Source organism: Bombus vosnesenskii, unplaced genomic scaffold (genome assembly GCF_011952255.1).
Source record: "Bombus vosnesenskii isolate JDL3184/JDL3185 unplaced genomic scaffold, Bvos_JDL3184-5_v1.1 scf7180000013355, whole genome shotgun sequence".
NCBI lineage: Eukaryota > Metazoa > Arthropoda > Insecta > Hymenoptera > Apidae > Bombus > Bombus vosnesenskii.
Window position 1 is genome coordinate 164,807 of NW_022882990.1, and position 21,945 is coordinate 186,751.

The window sequence follows — 21,945 nt, forward strand, 5'->3', positions numbered from 1 at the left end:
AAATCGGATATCAAAAAAAATACGAACGCTACATGAACGTTTAACTTGAAGAATGAGGAAAAAGAACAGTAAAAATATATTATTTGCACAGCTATCATCTTTTGCAAATTAATCTGACCAAGCACGTTTAGATACTTTCATACAACTATTGTTATTTATTTTACATTATATTAGTTAGCTTTATAATTAGTTGTTTATAGGTCTATCTATCATTATAATAAGCTGCTAAGACCTCGTTCACATTAAGTAATTTTTGGTCGAGCGATTCAATCGACGACCTTAAGTTGTGCAAATTCACCTGGGCAAACACAATGTTAAACAAATCGAAATGACTTAGAGTTGTCCAACTGAAAATAGCACGTTCTTCTATTTTTGGATGAACGACTTGATCATTTCAATTTAATCGCCTAATGTGAACACGACTTAAGGATCCAGTTGAAAACACACGTTGAGTTTTATAATTCCTGCAAAGGATTCGTTTGTTTCAGAAATTTTAGCGATTGAAATATTTGATTGTAATTTGTTAAGTTTTCTCTTATAGAAGTGGAATTAATGTCGATGCGTGTGGTTTACATACGCAATGTAGAATAGAGTGATAGAATGACGATGATATTTGTTACATAAAACAAAACAATCTCCCTATAGACTCCTATTTTATATAATTTTATTTATTTAATTTCATAATTAAATTTTTTCTTGAAAATATGCATATCGATAAATGGAGATTCGTTCATTTTCTTCGCATTTCATAAAGTATAGCGTTCCTTTTGTTTTTCTTAAATTTTCTAATCGATACTTTGGAATGTTCAAGCTGTAGCATAATTTTAAACTCGCATAAAATGTACGATGAATGAGATTGAAATGTCAATTTTGTATTTTTTGTTGTATTCGGTATGCGTAATCATACTAGAAGAATCTTACACCAAATTTATCAACTGCTACGCTAACAAATTAATTAGGTGCGTTAATTAATAATGACATCCGATATTTATAATTAGACTGTAGGAAAAAAACTAGTAAAATAAATCTTCTTTACTACGAATTTATCAAAGAACCTCTATTTTGATATAAGAAGATGTTTACGTGAAATTATATAGCTTATGTTTTTTTATTTATTTTTTTTTTGTTTTTTTTTTTTTTGAAAGATATGTAGTAAAAAAAAGTTTCGTATACAATACTATAATCGAAGCTATTAAAATAGAGAGAAGTATTCTAAGTGACTTTGAGAAATCTAGTCTATATGTAAATACGAGAGAAATTATAATTTATTATTGATATTTTATATCACAGAAGATATCATAAAAATTATGCGTAGAAAGTTTTAAATGTCAATAGTTACGTAACTATTAAATAATTTTCAAAAATTTGTTAATGATCGCCCTGTGTAATTTACTTACATTATGCGTCACAAAAATGATTAAAGACAGGATATTATTAAAGTTAGATAATAATTTCTAATAAGATATAAACTTATTTAAATAAGATATACATTAAAGACAGATAATAATTTCCAGTTAATTAATTTGTATATTTTCTAATGATTTTAATGACGGGAAAACGAATTACAAACTCAAACTTATAAACCCAAAATTTAGTTTGTCCTGTCTTGTTGTACTTACAAAAGAAATACGATCGTAAGACATTATAGTTCGTTTCAAGCATTCTTTTTCTTCATCTAACATTTTTTTCTAATTACAATCAAAAAAATATAGGAAATATATTTTTACACTGAAATATGAATTATATGTACTATCTTGCATATCTTACTGTCTATAAACTACGAATCACTTAGCACATTTATTGTTAGTACAGGCTTAAGTAGCTTAAATTAGTGGTGTTAACCAGGTCATCCTGTAACCAAAAATTTCTCTAATTGAACCTCTCAAAAGTCAAAATCACCAATTAGGCAATATTTTCTGTAAATTTCTTAATATTTTTTCTAGCTGTCTTTTCACTTGTCACAAAGAGACAGCATAAATAACAATAGATGGAAAGGAAAATTTGTGAAAATATTTGAACGTATCTTCGCGTTTCTCTACTTTTTAATTGATCGAATTAGTAGAAGAATGTATATCAAAGAAAGATCAGTTTCAATTACATCAACCAACCAAAGCAGATGTTAATCCTTACAAACGTAAATGCGATATAATTTATTTGTAACAAAGATTACTAATAAGTGGTCTCTAAATAAAGAAATTATATCCAGACGACTCTTCTCCGACTTTTTACTAACAACATCTGCAACAAACGTCTTGTAACTTCCATACACACTCTTATATTGGTTCCAAATTTTACCAATACGATCACGACAATCGTGCCTCATTACAGTGCTGATACAATTTTTAAAACATTTTACGTAACAGGAGAAACGCGTGTATTATAAGAAAAGTCTAAATTGTTATATATCGAAGATTTTGTTACAAGTGTATCTCACTGCAATTAGCGTGTAATTAGTGTCCCGTAATTTATGGGCGAGAGCGTACGTGCAAAGATTCTTCGAGAGTGTTCGGTTCTCGACGATCGTCCCCAGATCCGTCACAACCACTTTCCGTATCGCGAATGGAAAGTGAAAATTGGAACGAGCTAGACGTACGAGCTAGACCTACGAACTGAGAGATCCATTTCGACGAGCGTTGGCATGCTCGCGAGGATTAGAAACGGCGAATTAGCATGCCAGAGGGAGCGGCGAGCCAACGAAATAGAGAGTCCCTCGTCGAGTATCGATTGCGCCATCGTCCGCGCGAATAATAAGCGATTCCACCTGCGATCACCGTCCTCTTCGACTTATTACGCGTTCACCGACAAAGCGGAACAATTCCGATCAGGAATTTTTCTACGCGAGGGAAACACGCGATCGAACGCTTCTTCCTGCATATTCTCTCGGTATGGTTTATATACAGAGGCTCGCAGAAATATTCCAACACTTGCCACAGAGAATGTTTATTAGTATATCATGTGTTTTATATGAAACTTTTTGAAATTCCATTGACACTGTAACAAGACACTGTATAAGACTTCTATTGCAAACAGATGCTAAAGATGGTCTCGTTAAATACAGCTTACTGACATAGTCGATAGCTGATGTAATTGACAGCGAGTAATCGAATAATTTGCTTATTTTTGCAAAGCGTATGCTTGTAATGAATATCTTGCAATTTCCAAATAGGTTTTCAGATTCGTTTCAAATTTTAGCAATGTAAGTACGATAGTCGTGTTTCATTGCAGTGCTAATGAGATCTCGAAGAATTTCGTATAACACGTATAAATCATTTATATTGTACAATTATGAAAATTTATGAAAATTTATGGAAATTTTCTGTAGTAAGTATTCAAATATTTTCGTCGGCCACTGTAACCGCTTCGTTCGATTTGTCAGTTGAAACGATGTTGCAAAATATGGTTTTTTAGAGAAATTCATTGGTACTGACGTTGATTGGAAGATATTATTGGCAAATTGTGAAAGCTGATTGAAAAATAAAATATACACTGTTGAAAACAGTTTAATTAAAGGTTTATATTAAAATTCAATTAATTTCTCACAGTATAATGTAAGAGAATAAAATACTCGTAATTTTGAACCGATATTATTCTATTTTTTGTTTAAGTTAGTATTTTGAGAATGACTTAAAAGTTGTACACAGCTATGTATTAATCACGTTGCAAGTATATAGTAACCATTTGCTAAAAACACGTATAATATATGTTCTTCACAACCGCAAAATAATATTTTTTCCCATTAATTTCAATGACGTAAAATGATTATTTATGTGCGTATTGCTATTTCGATCCGAATATGAATAACATTTTCAGTTTTAAAAGTGATATAGCTTGAGAATGCAGAAGTTTTTGAACTTACGAAGCGTAGGAAATAAATGTTACTATCCTCAGCCTTTTACTAATAGTTAGACAAACAAAGATGTTTGATTTGTATTGCATCTTACTGATTCTTCGGTATGTTTGAACTTCTATTCGGACTTAGCATGACTACGTTAATCTTACTTTTTATGTACCTGCATATTTGTATGAACTTAAATAGTATCTCATTGTTTAGTTATTTTTCTAATCAAAATCTTCGTGAAATATTTTTGAAACCGTAATAACCGCGAAAAAAGAAAATAGAAAATTAGTAACTGCGTTTTATCATCTCGAAAAAAAATATATATTTAATACGAAATTCAGTCCTTTCTCTTGGTTCTTGATATCTTGCTGTGGTACGTAACACTTTCTTACTACCTTCTTTCTAATTTTAAGTTTAACGTTCTATGATGAAAAATTGACGGCATTTTCGAAAGTTTATTAGTTACATAATGTTTGAATAATGACATTTTAGCAAAATATACTTCCATATAACCGATTTCTTTTTCACTTTACTATAGTTTACTGCAAGTATAGAATGATACGTAAGATGTGGAATTGAATGGTTCCAGAGTAAAGTAAAAGAAGAAATTCTTGCGAAAGCGAAGAACCGTAGAAGGAATTAAATTATAATTGAGAATTGAATTGCTCATAATAATTACATCCTGATCTAAATTCTCGTATGTAACGATTTACCACCTAATAATATCTATGAATTCGCGATTCACAATTTCTGACTTATAAACTGTTCATTCGTAACTTTATAATTTCACGTCAAATTATATAGAAAAATAAAGTGTAACTTGTAGAATTTTTCGCAAACTTTCATTTGCTTTATTACCGAATTAAATAAAATTACCAAATATCGACTTAAGATACGTAACTTCCGATTTATAAAATTTTACTAATAATGTTAGCCAACGTTTATACATTTCTGAAACATGAACATAAAGTGCATAGAGTGCAGAAACGTATAAAATATGCAAGGCATAAAAATTACAACGTATATCAAATTATAATGTGTACGTGGATAAAACAAGTCCCTGGTCAACGACAGGTCCTATTTCTTTAATTGTATTCATAAATATGTGAATTATGTATTACGTAGCTATTTATCGTAAAGTAATAAGACATAATAAGATATAAAACTAGGGGTCGCTGAACGTTTGACAGCTAGGGATGCGGAAGAAAAGCGAAACTACGGATAAAAATTGAATAGAAAGTTACAGTCGCATCAATGAGCGTACACGAATAATTCTGCATTATGAATAATTCTCGTACGAAAGGCATTTTCCACGTTGTTAAATTAGATACGCGATAATTATTAACGTAACCTAACACAATTCGCAAAAGCTTCGCGATCGATGTTCACTTCCTCTGGTTCTAGAAATATATCCGCAAACTTTTCGTAACAGTTCGCACACAATATGCAGTCTCCCCATGTACCATCTCAATACGGTTCTAAGAATGATTCGTTACATCCAGCTTTTTCTTTGTACTTTCTTCTTTGATCTCTTCTTTTTTGTTTTAAAATTAATCGCAACCAAGATTAAGATTTCATTTCGAAAAAGGTTTTTTAAAAATAAATTGTAAATTCTCTGTTCGTGTCAGTCTAACTTACATTGAAAATATTTTATTTTTAAAGTAAATTTGTGTCTAAACGATAATTTACTTTTAAAATCAGTTTATATTATGTGTATTGTAATAGTATAAAATCACATTAAATTGCGATTCATTCTACTGGATATTATTTTCTGGATATTATTAACTAAAGTTTATTCGTATTATATTAATAATATATAATAACTTCAATACTTTAGAAAATATTTTGTTTGTTGAAAATTATTTTCGAAATGTTCGTTATCGTCTATTAAATATAGCACATTTTAATGTAGTATATAGTACATTTATCGTAGCATAGTATAGTAGCAGTAGTATAGTATATTTTATTTATCATATAGTACATTTTAATCAGTAACTTCATCTTCTGCTTCAACGCCATAAATAAATAAGAAACGCGCTACGAAACGTTAGAGTGACTACTAAAAATTATTTCTAAAAAAACAAATTAATTTGCATTGCGACTAATGCGATTGTCAGTTTATTCGACGATTAAATCTCAAAAAGCGTTAATTAAAACCTGGATAATGAAACTCATCGGAAGTGTGATTTTGGACGCGGCAAGGGAAGGCGCAAGACAGTTGGCGCCTGTGTCCAGGAAAAAAAAAGATGCAAACGAAAATATGAAAGTGAAAAGAGCGAAGAAAGTGACTCGGGTGCTCTGGCCAGTGGTTCCCCGCGCTTACCTTTCAACAGCGTTGACCCAAAATACCTCTGATCGCCATCGAAGAGTACATGCTTCCACGTATTTTCGTCGCGTCGATTTAATCGAAAGTCTCTCATGTAGCTAAACTATCGGTGTTGACCAGAATAGCAATCGGCTCAAGAATTTGTACAACGTAACACGTTCGATTGAATGAGTTAAAATGATGGACTCATCAAACGAGATGATCGATACTTGTCAGAACGAGGAATTTGCTTACCTGAGTGCACTAGTGTATGCAGCGAAATCTAACAATAAATAGGTGTGCACCTTATTCTAAGAATTGATCTATCGTCCTAACTTAATCTAGAACTTAACGTGTCCTTTCCTTTAAATTTAGATGTACTAACATTTGTCATTGTTTCAGATTTGTCTATATTTTCTTTTCGTATTTATTAAATTTCGATATATTAAAGCCTATAATTGTTAACAAGTCGATCCAAAAGGATTATTACCAGATTATAGTTTATGAAAAAATTACCTAAGAAGAATGTGTTAATCTCCGAACAAAAGAAAAGATAGTAACTGTTGAGGACGATTAGGAGAAGAAAAAGTTATTGTTTGTTACTAAATATACACCAAGTATACATGTATAGCTCGATTTAAAAAGAAATACGACAGTCATCTTAAAATTGTTGATAAGTTTCCAGCTCCTAGTAAAAAATTATCATGCATCGCATTATACATTGTTCGAATCATATACATACATAATCTTTTCTAACGAAATTCTTGCCTATCTTTTACTCTTTTGACGTTATGGCTTGTTTCAGCGAAGGAAAAAGACACGTAAAAATTATTTTTGGTGACTATTGGCAAAACGGAAGCTACCTCCGACTTTGATCATTTTTTGATCTCGACCATATATCGGATAATATTTAATGGAATATAAACTTTAGGAGTAATATTATAGGACGTAAATTTTATTCTATCGAATATTTTATTATTAAAAAAAATAAGAAAGAGAACAAAAATGACATTTGTACAGGGTGAGTAAATATTCTTAATTTTCTTAATTTTTTGATAATAACATATTCCATAGAATAAACTTTATGTTCCATTCAATGTGATTCTTGAAACTTGTATTCCGCGCAATGGTATTCCTAAAACTAGTACATACATATTTTATACAATAACTGCTCTTAAAATCATGGGCTGCTTCAATTGCTAGGAACACCCTGTATATGCATCGTAGTTAAATGCATTTACAAGTAAACCAAGTTTCGTCTCACACATTTACGAGAATATTTAAATGCCGCTGTTTCCCATGCTTGTCTCTACACACGCATATGAATCAACCTAATTAGGGGCAAGGACAAGTCTTATTGAAATACTTTTCGAACTCTGTTCACCCGTTTCCCATCGTTAGACGAATATTCGTAGCAATCGGCAGATTGATTAAACACGTCGATTCAACGTTATCATCGTGTCACCATAAATCCTGTCAGTACAAGCGTATCGATAGACATATCGAACCGTAAAAAGACGACTGTAACCGCGTAAGACACGTGTGTCTCATTGTCAGCCTACTTTAAAGTCGAGATTCATCGAGTACGGATAGCCATTCGTAACCATGACACAGAATTTCGACACACGTTGCACATTTCGAGGATTGTTAGGACCTCCTTTCCTACTGCGTCACATCGTCATTAAGGCGAATCTGAGTCATTCTATGCAACCAGAAATTCAGAGAATTTTCTGCCAGCTTCAATGGAAACGACGATTTTGGGTTAGGAAAGTAATATCGATTTGAACGATCATGTAAGTGAGTCAACTGTATTTTATTTAGATCACAATTATTATTAACATAATATACAGGGTGGTTGGTAACTGGTGGTACAAGCGGAAAGGGGGTGATTCTACGCGAAAAAAGAAGTCGAAAATATAGAATAAAAATTTTTTTTTTTAATTTTTCCATCGAGACAACGATCTACAGTGAGATCCGTTATAACGTACCGCACGCGTACCGAACGAAGATTCAAAGTCGATTTTCTCGAAAACAAAGCCTCAAACGAAAAATTTTTATTCTATATTTTCGACTTTTTTCCGCGTAGAATCACCCCCTTTCCGCTTGTACCACCAGTTACCAACCACCCTGTATATTCTTGCGTATTACGTGCACTGTGTGCTACTTTTGCACCTTACCTAATATCTATTATTTTCTATGATTGTACCATCGCTTCCTTGTACCATTTTCATAAAAAAAAGCTGATTCTGATATTAAACAATGGTATACGATGTTCGATTTCAACTAATTTTTTTATATTTCATCTATTTAAATAATTCTGTATTGACCGAAACTAATGATAGTCTGATAGTGCCATGTTTAGAGAATAGAGGGGATGAGAAAGAAATTCAAGTATGTACTCTTTTTAGATTCATATAATTGAAACAAAAACAGACTTTGTCGCGTTTCATGCCCAACTACCAAAATTGATCGATGTACATTGATTTTTAAGTTTAGACGAAGATCGATTGCTTTATGAATACAAAAAATCATACTTACAAAATAATTTTATTTTAAACTGTGGTGCATGATCCATCTAAGACCGGTTTTCTTGGTACGATCAAAAACCGACATTACTTTCCCACCAATCTAATAATATATGGCAAGAAGACGATTCGAGGATTCTTCAGAAGTGAAAGGATTGACAAGTATCGTGAATTTCTGAATCAGGAATTTTTTATCGAAATATTTATGTCATATGAGAATATGATTTAGAACACTTAATGTATACATGAGGTTATCAAGTTAGCAAATTGCATAATTAAATACAACAGTATAGGAAATTATTATAAAAAAAGATAAATCTTCCTACGTGCAGAAATAAATGGCATATTTTGTTAATGGAATAATAAATCCGCTCGTTTTTTGATCATTAGTTACATTCATTAGTCCGAAGAAATATTGCAAGAATTGTTACTTATGCTGACACATCCGAAATGGACAAATATTCAAAAAGGAACGTCAAAGAATCTCAAACAGTTTGTATAATTCGGTTTTCTCGTGTTTAAACAGCACGAAAATTATAAACAAAATTACATATAATGCTATATATTATACGTATATCTAGATATTACGCGAGTGAATTCAGAAGATGTAAGATGTAAGATGGAGAGATGTAGAACTTTCTATTTTCAGACCTGCGTATTTTTAAAGAAATTCCGATAAATAAAAGAAAGGATTATCTTTGAACGTGGTAGATACACAAGTCGCATCGATAATACGGATGGACTGTAATGATATGAAAAAGTATTTATAGATCCGTATAAAAATTTTAAATTTTAAACATTTTTCAAAAAATACCGAAAAAAATGTTCGATTCGGAATGTAATGTATCGAAACGCTTAAGCAGTAACATCTTAACTTCAGTGCTATTATGGAAGATTAATTCATTCAAAAAGAATGACATTAATACTAAATAACAGTATTTTCTATCATTTCATATACATCAGTTCGTACACGTGTAATCAGTTTGTCGAATTACATATACATTAACGTGTTTCTAGAATTATTTAAGAAAATTATCGTTGAAAAATATTACTGTTATAAATTGCGTTAAGTACTAAGTACCATATTGCATTATTTTTGTTGCTACATAATTTTATTCAACATTGAACAATCGACATCAGCTCAAAGTCTGGCACCTCATAAAATAATGTAAAGTAACTTTCTACTTTGAATGAATACTATTCTGCTTCTTAATATAGTATACCTGATCTTACTTGTTATTAAAGATAGCGAAATTTACTACAACTTTCTAGACCAATGCTTATGTTTGACAAATCAAATAAATCTTATTAGAAATCGAAAGCTTTCTGTCAGCATCATATAAGATTACTATGCCTATATAATTCAAGCAAATTCCGTCTTTATTTACGAAAATAATTTCCAATTTTGCAATGTTAAGTATAATGTAAAATATAACAGTATTTGTATATACATATAATAAGAAATATATATATATAATAAGTAATTTTTATATTAAAATAAATTCAATTTAATAAGGTTGATTTAATTAAATTTTATCCGAAATTGTTATTCAACACTATTCTTATACTTTTTTGAAAATAAAATATTACATTTAGCTGAATTAAAGAAACTATCGTTCGTTTAAACTTGCTAATTAGAAAAGAAGAAAATCAAAACTTTTGTCGAGTATCTAATAAGAAAAATAAGAAAGCAAATGTGAAAATAAATAATACAATACAGTATGTACAATAAATTGCGATAACTGGCGTAAAAAGTATTTGAATTTTTCTAATACGAAAAAATTAATCAATATATATCGTAATATCAAAACCTAACATTCTACGTATACATACATGCACACATGTGCCTATATATATCTTCTAAAAATATATTTTCTACCTTCAAGCATCAACATTTGAAAAAATCAAACTTGCTACTTTTATATATAATTTATTACGCCATTTATCATAGCACGTTTAACACCGAAACGCAATTATCCCGTACTATTTTTAGGTTACAACTACGTACGCTAAATGATTCTCCATTATTCATTGTCGAAAATACTAAAGGCAAAATTACCATCATTTGACACAATTTGTCGCGTTAAAGAGTATAAATTCTTGTACCCGGAGCAACCGTAACTCATCAATTTTCCGTATAATATGACCAAGAATAATAAACTGTATTGGGTAACGTTTAATTTAACGCAGATATTGCCGATCACAGTCTGCGCTGGCCAACCATTTAATCTGATTTACGTCGCACACCCCCGTGAAGTAAGAGTGGAAACCGCGGCCATAATAAACTCCGTAGAGAGGAAATTATCTTTCGTTTGTGTGATAATATACTATAATACAATGTAGAAAGCACGTCTACCATCTTGTCACAAGGCTTGTTTCGACAACTCATAATTGATGCGCTTGTTATTTAAAAAATAGTATGCCACGACGTTTGCGAAAGATGTCAGAGACACTCATTTTCTTATTTTATTTACCATATAAAAGACCTATTGTAAATTGCTAATAAAATTCATATAGCGTGAAAATATACCAGCAGATTTATCGTAACGTCCCTTACAACTCCGTTCTTATTTAGAAAGCTATTTAAAAAATAAATATTTAAGATTTTAAAAATTTGACAAATTCCACAATTGACTGATAAATAACTTTGTAAAAATAAGTTTTAAGAAATAAAGTAATAATATTGTTATACATATTATAACTATTATAACCAGATTGCGGATGTTTAAACAAATTCGTATCTTTATGAATATAACTAGAGAAACAGCCCACTATACACTATACTTTACATATATAGTCTTATATATTGGCATATTGCGCACATCCAGCAATTTTTACTGTTTAAATTTCCTATGAAGCCATTCGCTTAACACGTTGACTGCCACGCGTGTTTTCAAAGAAAGCAGTACCAAGCGTTCTCTGCCAGGTGCTCCCATCGATATTCTAGTAATGCGAATCGCTCAAACGGTGGTCTCAAGAATGATCTTTCGTTTCGTTTGTTCGCAACGTTAAAACCACTAGCTGTTGTCGAATATAACGAAGGAAAGTGTGGTATAGATTATTCCGACCAAATGGTTTCTTATGCCACCACGGTTAGAAAAGGAATCAAATGGTACAGAAAACTTGGCATTCGATTCTTTCTGGGAATTTCTGTTGTAAACGCTTTGACGGTTTACAGAATTGCAACAAGGAAAAATATAAATATTAGAATATTTAGACGATTATTAGTTGCAAAATTATTAGGATTGTGTGAAAATACAAAAAATCCTTGTCTTCGACGCAGTCGGCATAATATCGCCGTTCGGAAAAACAATTTCGGAAGAAGCATTAGACGCGCATGGAAACTATGTTATGCAAATAAAAGACGTCGAATGGACCGAACAAAGGTATAAAAGAATTTGAAGAAAACAACAACTTATTGTCCAAATTGTCCCGACCAACCTCGGCTATGTATAGAATGCTTTAAAGTTTTACATTCTAAATAACTTTTTTAATAAACCATTTTCGTATTTTTATTTTATAACAATTCAACTATTATTACAATTAATTGTTAATTAACAATTTATTATTATGGAATATCTTTCCAAATACCTACGACGATCCTTCGCAAGTAGTCAAATAAGCGATTCCCGAATACGGATGTCGTAGCGGTCAACGTGTTAAACGGATTACCTATGTAATAATTCCCTTTTAATCGCCTTTTCTACGATACGCAGGAATTACGTTGGATCTATTCTTCTCCTGGACTATTTAATATTATTAATATTATTATTATTATATTACCATATTATTGCTGTATATAACATACGTATGTTATTTATATTAATATTACACATATATTTCATAAATATGAAATTATAAAATATATAATTCAGAATATAATAATATAAAATTCGGAAACAAGATGAATTAGTGTAGAACTAGGAATTTGATATAAATATATATTTACAGCGTAATTAAGTTGAAATTGTGAATATGTACATTTCTGTTGATAAATACCAAGGCGCTTATGAAAAACGAAGTAATGGTAAAAAATCGAAAACAATCGTTGGAAGCTTATCTTTACCCAAATATATACATATATTTGGTACCTTATTCAAATAATCGACTAAACATCAAATTTGCGTCTCACCATCAAACTTAAACGTAACTACTGTCTGTTATCAGGTGTCGCTAGTCCGCGGCAGTCAGTCGGAAACCACGTGCTCCCAACTCCTACGAAAGCAGTATCAATGCTGATTAACCATCTGCGCCTCACCTCAGAAGCTCACGAGGGTTTAACGAGTTTGTCTGGTGTATGGTCAGAACTAATACTCCAAGACATCGCATCTACAGTACACCCATCTAACAAGCAAACTATCTGTTGCTCTGGAACGGCGAGACACCCGGAATGTTACGAAATCCGCGACGAACAAGGCAAATGCATAGAATATTGGCGCTCTGTACCAAGTCTGACCGTGCACAAATGTAACTTCGAAACCAGAGAACAGATGAATGGAGCATCGGCGTACTTAGATGGTTCCCACATTTATGGACCAACAGACGAACAATTACATCGGCTCAGAACGTACAATGAAGGGAAAGTGGACGTTTCTCACTGCGAAATATGTAATAATACAGAAGATAAGGCTTTAGGGATGATATACGCTGCTCTTTTGAACGAACATAATCGAATAGCAGATGAATTGGCCAAGGCCAATGAGCATTGGGACGACACGAAATTATTCCTGGAAGCTCGTCGAGTGGTCGTCGCACAGATTCAACATGTTACTTTGAACGAATACATGCCGAGCATTCTCGGAGAAGGCGCTCGAACGGATCCAGAATTGATGCCTGTTGCGAGCGGATTCTACAATGGGTACTCGTCTTCGAACGTGGGAGGCACGTACGATGCGGTCGCGCTGGCGGCTCTCCGTGCTCTGACATCGCTGCGTAAACACGCTATGGACGATTCCACGTGCTTGGAAGACCACGTGATCGCGTCAGCCAATCGCGTGAGTCTGGATTTGAGTCAGTCCGCTTTCGAATCGCGCGTTGATGTAAACGCACGCTTCGTACACGTGGGTCGCGATCATGGCATTCCTGGATATGTCAAGTTTGTCGAGGATTGTTCTGGACGCAATGTCACGGTAGGTTTATACCAATTTAATTATACGTGAGTTTTATTTATAGGTTAAAATTTTTCACCTCATAATAACTTTATAAAATATAAGTTTTGTGCACTGCATAATATGTCTGACGGTGACTGACCGTTTCTTATATTTTATTATGTTTTGTTCGCGTTGTTCAATCAGAATTGAATTATCGTGGTTAAAATGCAAATAATAAAATACATACATTATATCGCGAATAGGTATTATCCTAAAACTATTAGTTTATATGTATACATAGAGTTAGCGTTTTCTTTATATTTAATACGTCCTTAATAATCTATCTTTACAATTTTTAATTTTTCTGTAGCCTTAAAAAAGATTCTAAATGATGACAACATAAAATTGGCAGGTTGGTCTAAGAATAGATTTTAGAACGTATTAAAAAATAAATTTAGACTCATTTGTAATTATTCGTGTATAGATTTTTCGTTTCATTTTGAAATATATATGTTAAGAAGATTTGCTTTAACAAAGATTACAATCACTGGATCCTATGTATTCTAGATTCTAAAAGTTGAACTAGAGACTTATTGCCCATTACTAATCTGAATTTTACTTCTGTCTTTTATTTAAATTATTGTCGATCTGATATTACTTATATTTTTATGAAAATTTAGTTTAATAATGAAATTATAATTTATAAAATATGATGCTTATATCTATATCTTTTTTCAGCATAAAATTCTTAATTATTTCGTATTTTATATAATATGTGTTGTATAAAAATTTAATCCTTTTTGTATGTTACATTGAGTTTTTTTCTCATTGAGAGAATTACTTATAGAAAATGATAAACTTATCTGAAGAGACAATTATATTTAGATTTAATTAACAATTTCATATTTTAAATATTTTATTTTAAACTTCAAAATAAGACAAAAGATACTATGAAAATGTGCGTTTTCTTTTTTTTTTTTTGCAGCTTCAAAATTTCATGGATTTGGAACATTTTATGCACCCCACGCACGTGAAGCTATTGGAATCCATGTATTCACAGGTAGAAGACATCGACCTTCTTCTTGGTGGAATTTTAGAAATTCCCAGAAGGGGTGCAACAGTCGGCCCAACGTTCGAATGCCTTTTAAAGAGACAATTCATCAAAACTAGGAACTCTGATCGATTCTGGTATGAGAACGACATCCCGCCTTCCGGATTGACTGCAGCTCAATTGGCCGAAATTAGAAAAGTTTCTTTAGCTGGTATTCTCTGCGGTAACACGAAAATCGAGAGGATTCAGCCAAAAGCATTTATCCAGCAAGATCCATATTTAAATGCTAGAATTAATTGCGATCAACACAGTGTACTTGATATAGCTCCATGGAGAGAAGAACCTCTTCCAGAGCCTACCAAAGAAGTAGTAACTGGCAGCAGATCTGTGATTCCAGAATTGATTCCAGAACTCAGTCCTAGTTTGATAGCTGCAGCTGTGAAGAAAGCTGAGGCAGATCTAATCCGAAGAAAACAACTGGAGTACAATTCCTGGTTACAACAGAGAATAGCAGATCCTAAATCTCCAGCTGGGACGGCTGCCAGTTTCTCGAAAGCCAACAGAGATGCTCTTTTATTGGCCAACTCTTCGATTATGTACGAGTTAGCTACTAATGAAATTCTGAATAGTATTCATGGCTTGAGACGTAGGAAACGACAGATCTTCGATACTACAGACAACATCCTTGGTTTCCCTACTAATGACTTCTCTGATTTACTACAGAACGTTGATATCTCTGGATTCTTATCTCAAAAGAAGCCTACTAATCACGACGAGATCGAATGTCCTGTAGATGACAGTCCTTGCGATCCAACTAGTCCATATAGAACATTATCAGGTCACTGCAATAATTTACGTAATCCTAATCTTGGGAAATCGTTGACAACATTCGCGAGATTACTTCCTCCAGTCTACGAGGATGGAGTGTCAAAGCCTAGAAGCACATCTGTTACTGGAGTACCTTTACCAAATCCCAGAGTTATCTCTACAGTGATCCACCCTGATATATCCAATCTTCATAATCGATATACATTAATGGTCATGCAGTATGCCCAATTTCTGGACCACGATCTCACGATGACGCCGATTCACAAGGGTTTCGCTGAGTCTATACCAAGCTGTCGTTCGTGTGATTCTCCTCGTACGGTTCATCCTGAATGCAATCCCTTCCCAGTGCCTCCTGGTGATCATTATTATCCCACCGTGAACGTAACTTCCGGTGCGCGAATGTGTTTCCCGTTTATGAGATCTCTACCAGGTCAGCAGCACCTGGGACCTCGAGAACAGATCAATCAGAACACCGGTTTCTTAGATGCATCCGTGATCTACGGTGAAAATACTTGCATTTGTAATGTTCTGAGAGGTTTTAACGGCCGCATGAACATCACTCAGAGCCCACATAGAGGAAATAAGGACCTTTTGCCACAATCTCCCACGCATCCAGAGTGCAAAGCTAAATCGGGCTACTGTTTCATTGGTGGTGATGGTAGAGCATCTGAACAACCTGGATTGACTGTTATGCATACGATGTGGATACGAGAGCATAACAGAATCGTGGAAGGACTAAGACAGGTGAATCCTCATTGGGATGGTGAAAAACTCTTCCAGCATTCTCGTCGTATAATCAGCGCCATGTTGCAACATATTACGTATAACGAGTTTCTTCCGCGAATCCTCGGTTGGAATGCAGTCACTCTATATGGATTAAAGCTCCTACCTCAAGGCTATTACAAAGAATATTCACCTACATGCAATCCTAGCGTGCTTACTGAATTCGCTTCTGCTGCTTATAGAATTGGTCACTCGCTCTTGAGGCCTCATTTACCTAGGATGGATCGTAATTATCAAAATGTAGAACCTTCTATTTTATTGAGAGATGGGTTCTTTGATCCGGACATGCTGTATCAAAACGGTATGATGGATGAAATGACACGCGGATTGGTGGCCACTCCTATGGAAACCTTGGATCAATTTATAACCGGAGAAGTAACCAATCATTTATTTGAAATTCGTGGGATTCCGTATTCTGGAATCGATCTTGTTGCGCTGAATATTCAGCGTGCCAGGGATCATGGTATACCGTCGTACAATAACTATAGAGCTCTGTGTAATCTGAAGAGAGCTACCACTTTCGAAGATTTGTCTAGGGAAATGGCACCAGAGGTTATAGCTCGGATGAAACGAATCTACACATCAGTAGATGACATCGATTTGTTCCCTGGCGGAATGAGCGAAAGACCTCTTCAAGGTGGACTCGTAGGACCCACGTTCGCTTGCATAATCGCGATACAGTTTAGGCAGTCGAGAAAGTGCGATCGATTTTGGTACGAAACCGACGACCCCAACATCCGATTCACTGAGCATCAACTCGCAGCAATTCGGAAAACTACGTTGTCTAAAGTTTTGTGTGAAAACATGGACGAGCATAACGAGATGCAACGAGCGGCATTTGATTTGCCAAGCAATTTCCTAAATCCACGAGTTCCTTGCGGTTCTATGCCACATATGGACCTGTCAGCTTGGAGAGAAACGAGGCACGGTTGTCAAATCGGAGGAAGAAACGTAGCTCTTGGAGAGTCTGGCTTCCCTACACCTTGTACTAGTTGCGTTTGCACAGCTGAAGGTGTAAGTACCCTTTACTTTTTATTTTAATTTATTTAGAAAAATAACGTATCGTTAATGCTTGTACGTTTTATGAGAAGATGTTATATGTTATTTTAATTTTCCTCTTTTTTCTTTTCGTTTCAGACTCAATGCGCTTCTTTAAGGATTACCGACTGCAATCAGCTCCTACGTGAAGCTTCTCGAGAGGCGATTTTACACGACGACGTATGTACGGCACAGTGCGGCTTCGTCCTAGCAGCGACGGAAGCTACCTCGAGACTTCAACAATTCACTACACCAACCAGCTTTCCCGGTTTCGTGCCACACAGAAACAGCCTAAGAAGCGCACCAACGCCGGTTTCGTTCAACGGTTTCAAGTTACCCGATCTCTCGCAATTCATCGGTTGAGCAAGAAAATGGTCTTCAAAAAGACTTCTCGTATAACTGGTCGCTTATTAACTATCACACGCAAGAGACACACTGTCTTCCTTCAAGAGACTGTACAACGACAGTGACGTTGGTTTTGTAACGAGCTGCGCTCATCGTTAATAATCGAACAATTTTCTCTGTACAGAAAAGCGAATCAAGAATTACGCATGCCAGCTCGTACATTTCGATAAAAATCATCCGTGAAGAGAGTGCAGAAATAATATATTAAGATTCGCATATGTATTATATATACGACTAGAAACGTTTTAAACGAGACACTGTTTCATTTTGTAAGAAATATCTCTCATGTTTTTTTTTTTTTACTTGTTATGTTTAGTAATATTATTTTGTAGATTATAAGAAGTATTTAATTTGCGCGAAAAATCGTATACTCGAGTAACAAAAGTGTAAAGAGGTCAGTACACGACGTGCCCTGTATAATAAAGCTGTCATTGGCAGTTGGAGGAAAAATTGTACAGTGATCTCGTAGTACATAATTGCAGTGTGAAGATAAAGAGGACTTTAATAAATTGTCATGGCACTTAATGAAATAGTGACATTCGTTAGATAAAAGGAATACACAAGTGAATATCTTAATGGGCGGATGAGTGATATGTGTATCAAAGGAGTTGCGCTGGTGTTTGACATAGCGAAATTGTTTTTATACTTGTATAGTAATTATAATGCGAAAATAACAAATGCGAACACAAAATTTAATTCTGAATGTCTTTCTTCTTGTCATTACACCTCTATCTAATTTTGTAGTATAATAGTGACATGTATAACGTTAATAAATGTTAATGTTTCTTTTTCTCTTTCTTCTTTATAATAAATAGTGAACGGCGTCCCACACTTCCATGACTTATTAGACTACAATGAAGGTTGGTCCGCTTTTTAGTCTTCTCGAGAATACCACAATTAATAGGCTGATTTGAGACGTTGATTATACAGATTTGATATTTACAAAACATATGGTAGGTACCAGCCAATTAAATACAATTCCAACACGAGTCATTATGAAAATTCGTTCTGTGTCGTTTCATTTACACACATCTATAAATGATGTGTTTGTTCCGTTTTTTTCTTTTTCTTCATTTAAAGTACTTTACACTATTTGTGAATCGTTAGATTTTTAACTGGCAGGAACTTCTTGTTTATTATTCAGCACAGCAGTATTCTCTTGTATTGCAGGCGTTTGTTCTATACATCGCCAAAGACCATATGTTTTGCCAACAGTTGTTTGCCATAATCTCAAGGTACCATCTTCTGAACCACTAGCATATAATTCACCATCTGGCGAGAAACGTACACAATGTACAGGACCAAAGTGGCCTTTGAATGATTCTGAAAATGATTTTAAATATTTGTAAATATATTAATATTAAAGAAATATGTATAGCTATTTGCTCATTTTGTAAACTTGCATATTACAATATTAACTTACCAATTTCTGTACCCGTAGCGTAATCAAACTTGTACATTTTTAAGTCTTCTCCTCCACATACAAAAATACTGCAATCTGGATGCAAACTAGCACTATTCATTTGTGTCGGCGCAGTGTACTCACGTAACTTGGTTAATCTGCACAAATAATTACAATTTTCCTCAAGTGCTATCAATAAGTAATGAAGAAACATGAATAAAAGATATACAATCTATTAAAATGTAAAATATACACTGGAAAGTACTTCCTAGTGGGCCAAGGTTAACTCGAAGGTTCTGTAGAAAATCCATGTTCAGGATATTAATGTGTCTGTACCAACAGGTGTACAAGCAGGTACTTTACACACTAACCTTGAACTTGTTTTGCTGACTTCACTTATTTTATATTTTAAGATACGCTGTATGGGTTATGGTAAAACAGAAAGAAATGAACATACTCTCTGCTATTCCAAAAGGTGACTATGTTGGAGTGAGTTGTGGTAATAATGTTCCCATCTCTTGACACTTCCATAGAATTTGGAATTGCTGGAAAATCTAACCTTCTTACTTCTTGACCACTCTTTCTGTCCCAAACTCTCAATGTTTTGTCATCGCCACAGGTAATTAATGCAGTATCATTATTGAAAAACGTAACATGCCTGATACCACTTTTATGACCTGAGAACACCTGTTGATGTTACTGATTAAATAAAGCAGTACCAAATATTATATCTTTGTAAAATATAATTATAGATACATGATAATATGTACCTGTGGTGTTGCATCTGGTTTGTTAAGATCATAAATTCGCACGAGTTTCTCATTAGAACCTGTGCACAAATAATTAGAATCAATGCTGAAGTTGACAGATTTCACAATATGTTTGTGTTGAAATGAATGAATTTCTTCTCCTTTAATTGCATCCCAGACTTTAGCATTAAAATCCGCAGCTCCTGAAGCAGCTCTTGTAGCCCGAGGGTTTAATGCAACACCCCATACCGCTCCTTTATGTCCTTCAAATGTTCCAATCCAATCTCCAGTATCCCCTTGTCGTAACATAGGTTTGCCATCTAAAAATACATCAATTTGTTTGTCAGCATAATTTCCAACTAAGGAAGCATTATAATTTTAAAAATTCGTTCATTGTCTAACAAAATGGAGTAAATAAAGCAGATATTTAATTTAATGTACTTTAATAAAACAGATTAGTCAAAAACTTTCATCCAATTAGGATAACAACATACATGTATATGTACGTAAATACAGTAGCGAAATACAGCGAAATTTAAGTAATTCATAAACCTGTTTCAATACTATAGAAAAAATTCATCAGGAAATCCATATCGTCGCAAATGTATAGTATCTAACCTCGAAACTCGTAACTTATAAAACCTTGGTTTTCAAAGAAACTGGGCCAAGGCGATCAAGAACTGAACGTTGTCGATCGCAGAGAAAAAAAAGATTGACCGATACGAATCAACAACGAGTTCCTTCTCGAGGCAGGAGATTAAAAAATTAATTACCTTTACACGCCGAAATCAGATAATATCCAGATTCAGTGATATCGGAGAATGCAAGATGCACCACGGGTCTAGTATGTCCACTACATGTCAGCGGAGTCTGTCTCAAATTCGCCATAGTGTGTAATTACAACCGCAAACGATGAGTCGTCCTCTTTTTTCGATGCACCAACACCCCTTAGGGTGCGAGGAAGAGATTTACTTGCAAATCTACTTCCACACTCCCTGTGAGCTTTCCACGATCCCTGAATCCACTTCCAACCGAACCGTCACCATCTACGTACGACGCGACACTGATCGTCGTGAATGTAGCAAGCGCACGAAACTGTAGGCCAAGTTCAGACAGGAAGAACGATATGGCGGCCTCGAGAACTTTTCAACTCGCTTCAACCAGTTTCGAGGACGAAACGTGAGAGTGTATTCCTGTTCTTCCTTTAACAGACATCCAGAAAATTGTCTTCTGTAGATCAGTTAACAAATATGGTAGCCAATCTGTGCGTGCATTATACGAATTTTCTAAGCAGCACATTATCTGTTTATTTATAATTTTTACGTATTTGAACAAAATACTTAAACATATGTACATTATTCTGCTTAAATATTTTCTTAGAAGTTTTTGATGATGTACTAAATACATATGTATATTTAGAAATCTTTTCAAGGATCAACTATAAGAAATTAAAAGAATCAGAGATATAATTGTAATTTATTTACTATATAAAAAGTTCATCATAATTTAACACATAAATTTAATATATGAGTAAGTACATATTCGGTCAGTATAATGTAATATATTAATAAATTCATATATGTATATATCTTATTATTATGATAGAAAAATTTTAATTTCAATGGCATTTCACGACAACGTCTAAAATAATACTTTTATATTATGAAATATATTTATCAATTTTTCAATATGAAACCATAATTTTTTACATATATAGAAAACTCGAAGCTTTATTACAATCCTTTTTTTTACAAATATAAAAATAAAAAGAGAAATGAAAGAATTAGATTATTAAATTAAAGAAAATTTAAACATCTATACATGTATATGTATCGGAATTATTATCGAAGAGTAGTTTTATAAAATGTGTTGCCTACTTTTTCGTAATTTTTTATTGTATGTATAAAATATGTTTTATAGAGCGTCTGGAT

General features: G+C 33.5%; 2 protein-coding genes across 2 annotated transcripts in view; one reads left to right on the plus strand and one right to left on the minus strand.

Annotated features, from left to right (window-relative positions):
• The window catches only part of LOC117237033, a 72,963-nt gene extending 54,310 nt beyond the window's left edge, over positions 1 to 18,653 (plus strand). Inside the window, exons 5-7 of the mRNA XM_033500617.1 lie at positions 12,836 to 13,797; positions 14,744 to 17,434; positions 17,558 to 18,653. Coding sequence (XP_033356508.1) covers positions 12,836 to 13,797; positions 14,744 to 17,434; positions 17,558 to 17,821 — 3,917 coding nt within the window. The 3' untranslated portion in view covers positions 17,822 to 18,653. The remainder of the gene's footprint in view (positions 1 to 12,835; positions 13,798 to 14,743; positions 17,435 to 17,557) is intronic.
• On the minus strand, positions 18,152 to 21,098 carry LOC117237034 (serine-threonine kinase receptor-associated protein). The gene is made up of 5 exons (XM_033500618.1): positions 20,788 to 21,098; positions 20,036 to 20,334; positions 19,723 to 19,952; positions 19,287 to 19,423; positions 18,152 to 19,186 (listed from the first exon to the last, which is right to left on the minus strand). The coding sequence occupies exons 1-5, from the start codon at positions 20,900 to 20,902 to the stop codon at positions 18,975 to 18,977; spliced, it is 993 nt and encodes a 330-aa protein (XP_033356509.1). The 5' UTR covers positions 20,903 to 21,098; the 3' UTR covers positions 18,152 to 18,974.
• Between the last annotated feature and the right edge of the window lie 847 nt (positions 21,099 to 21,945).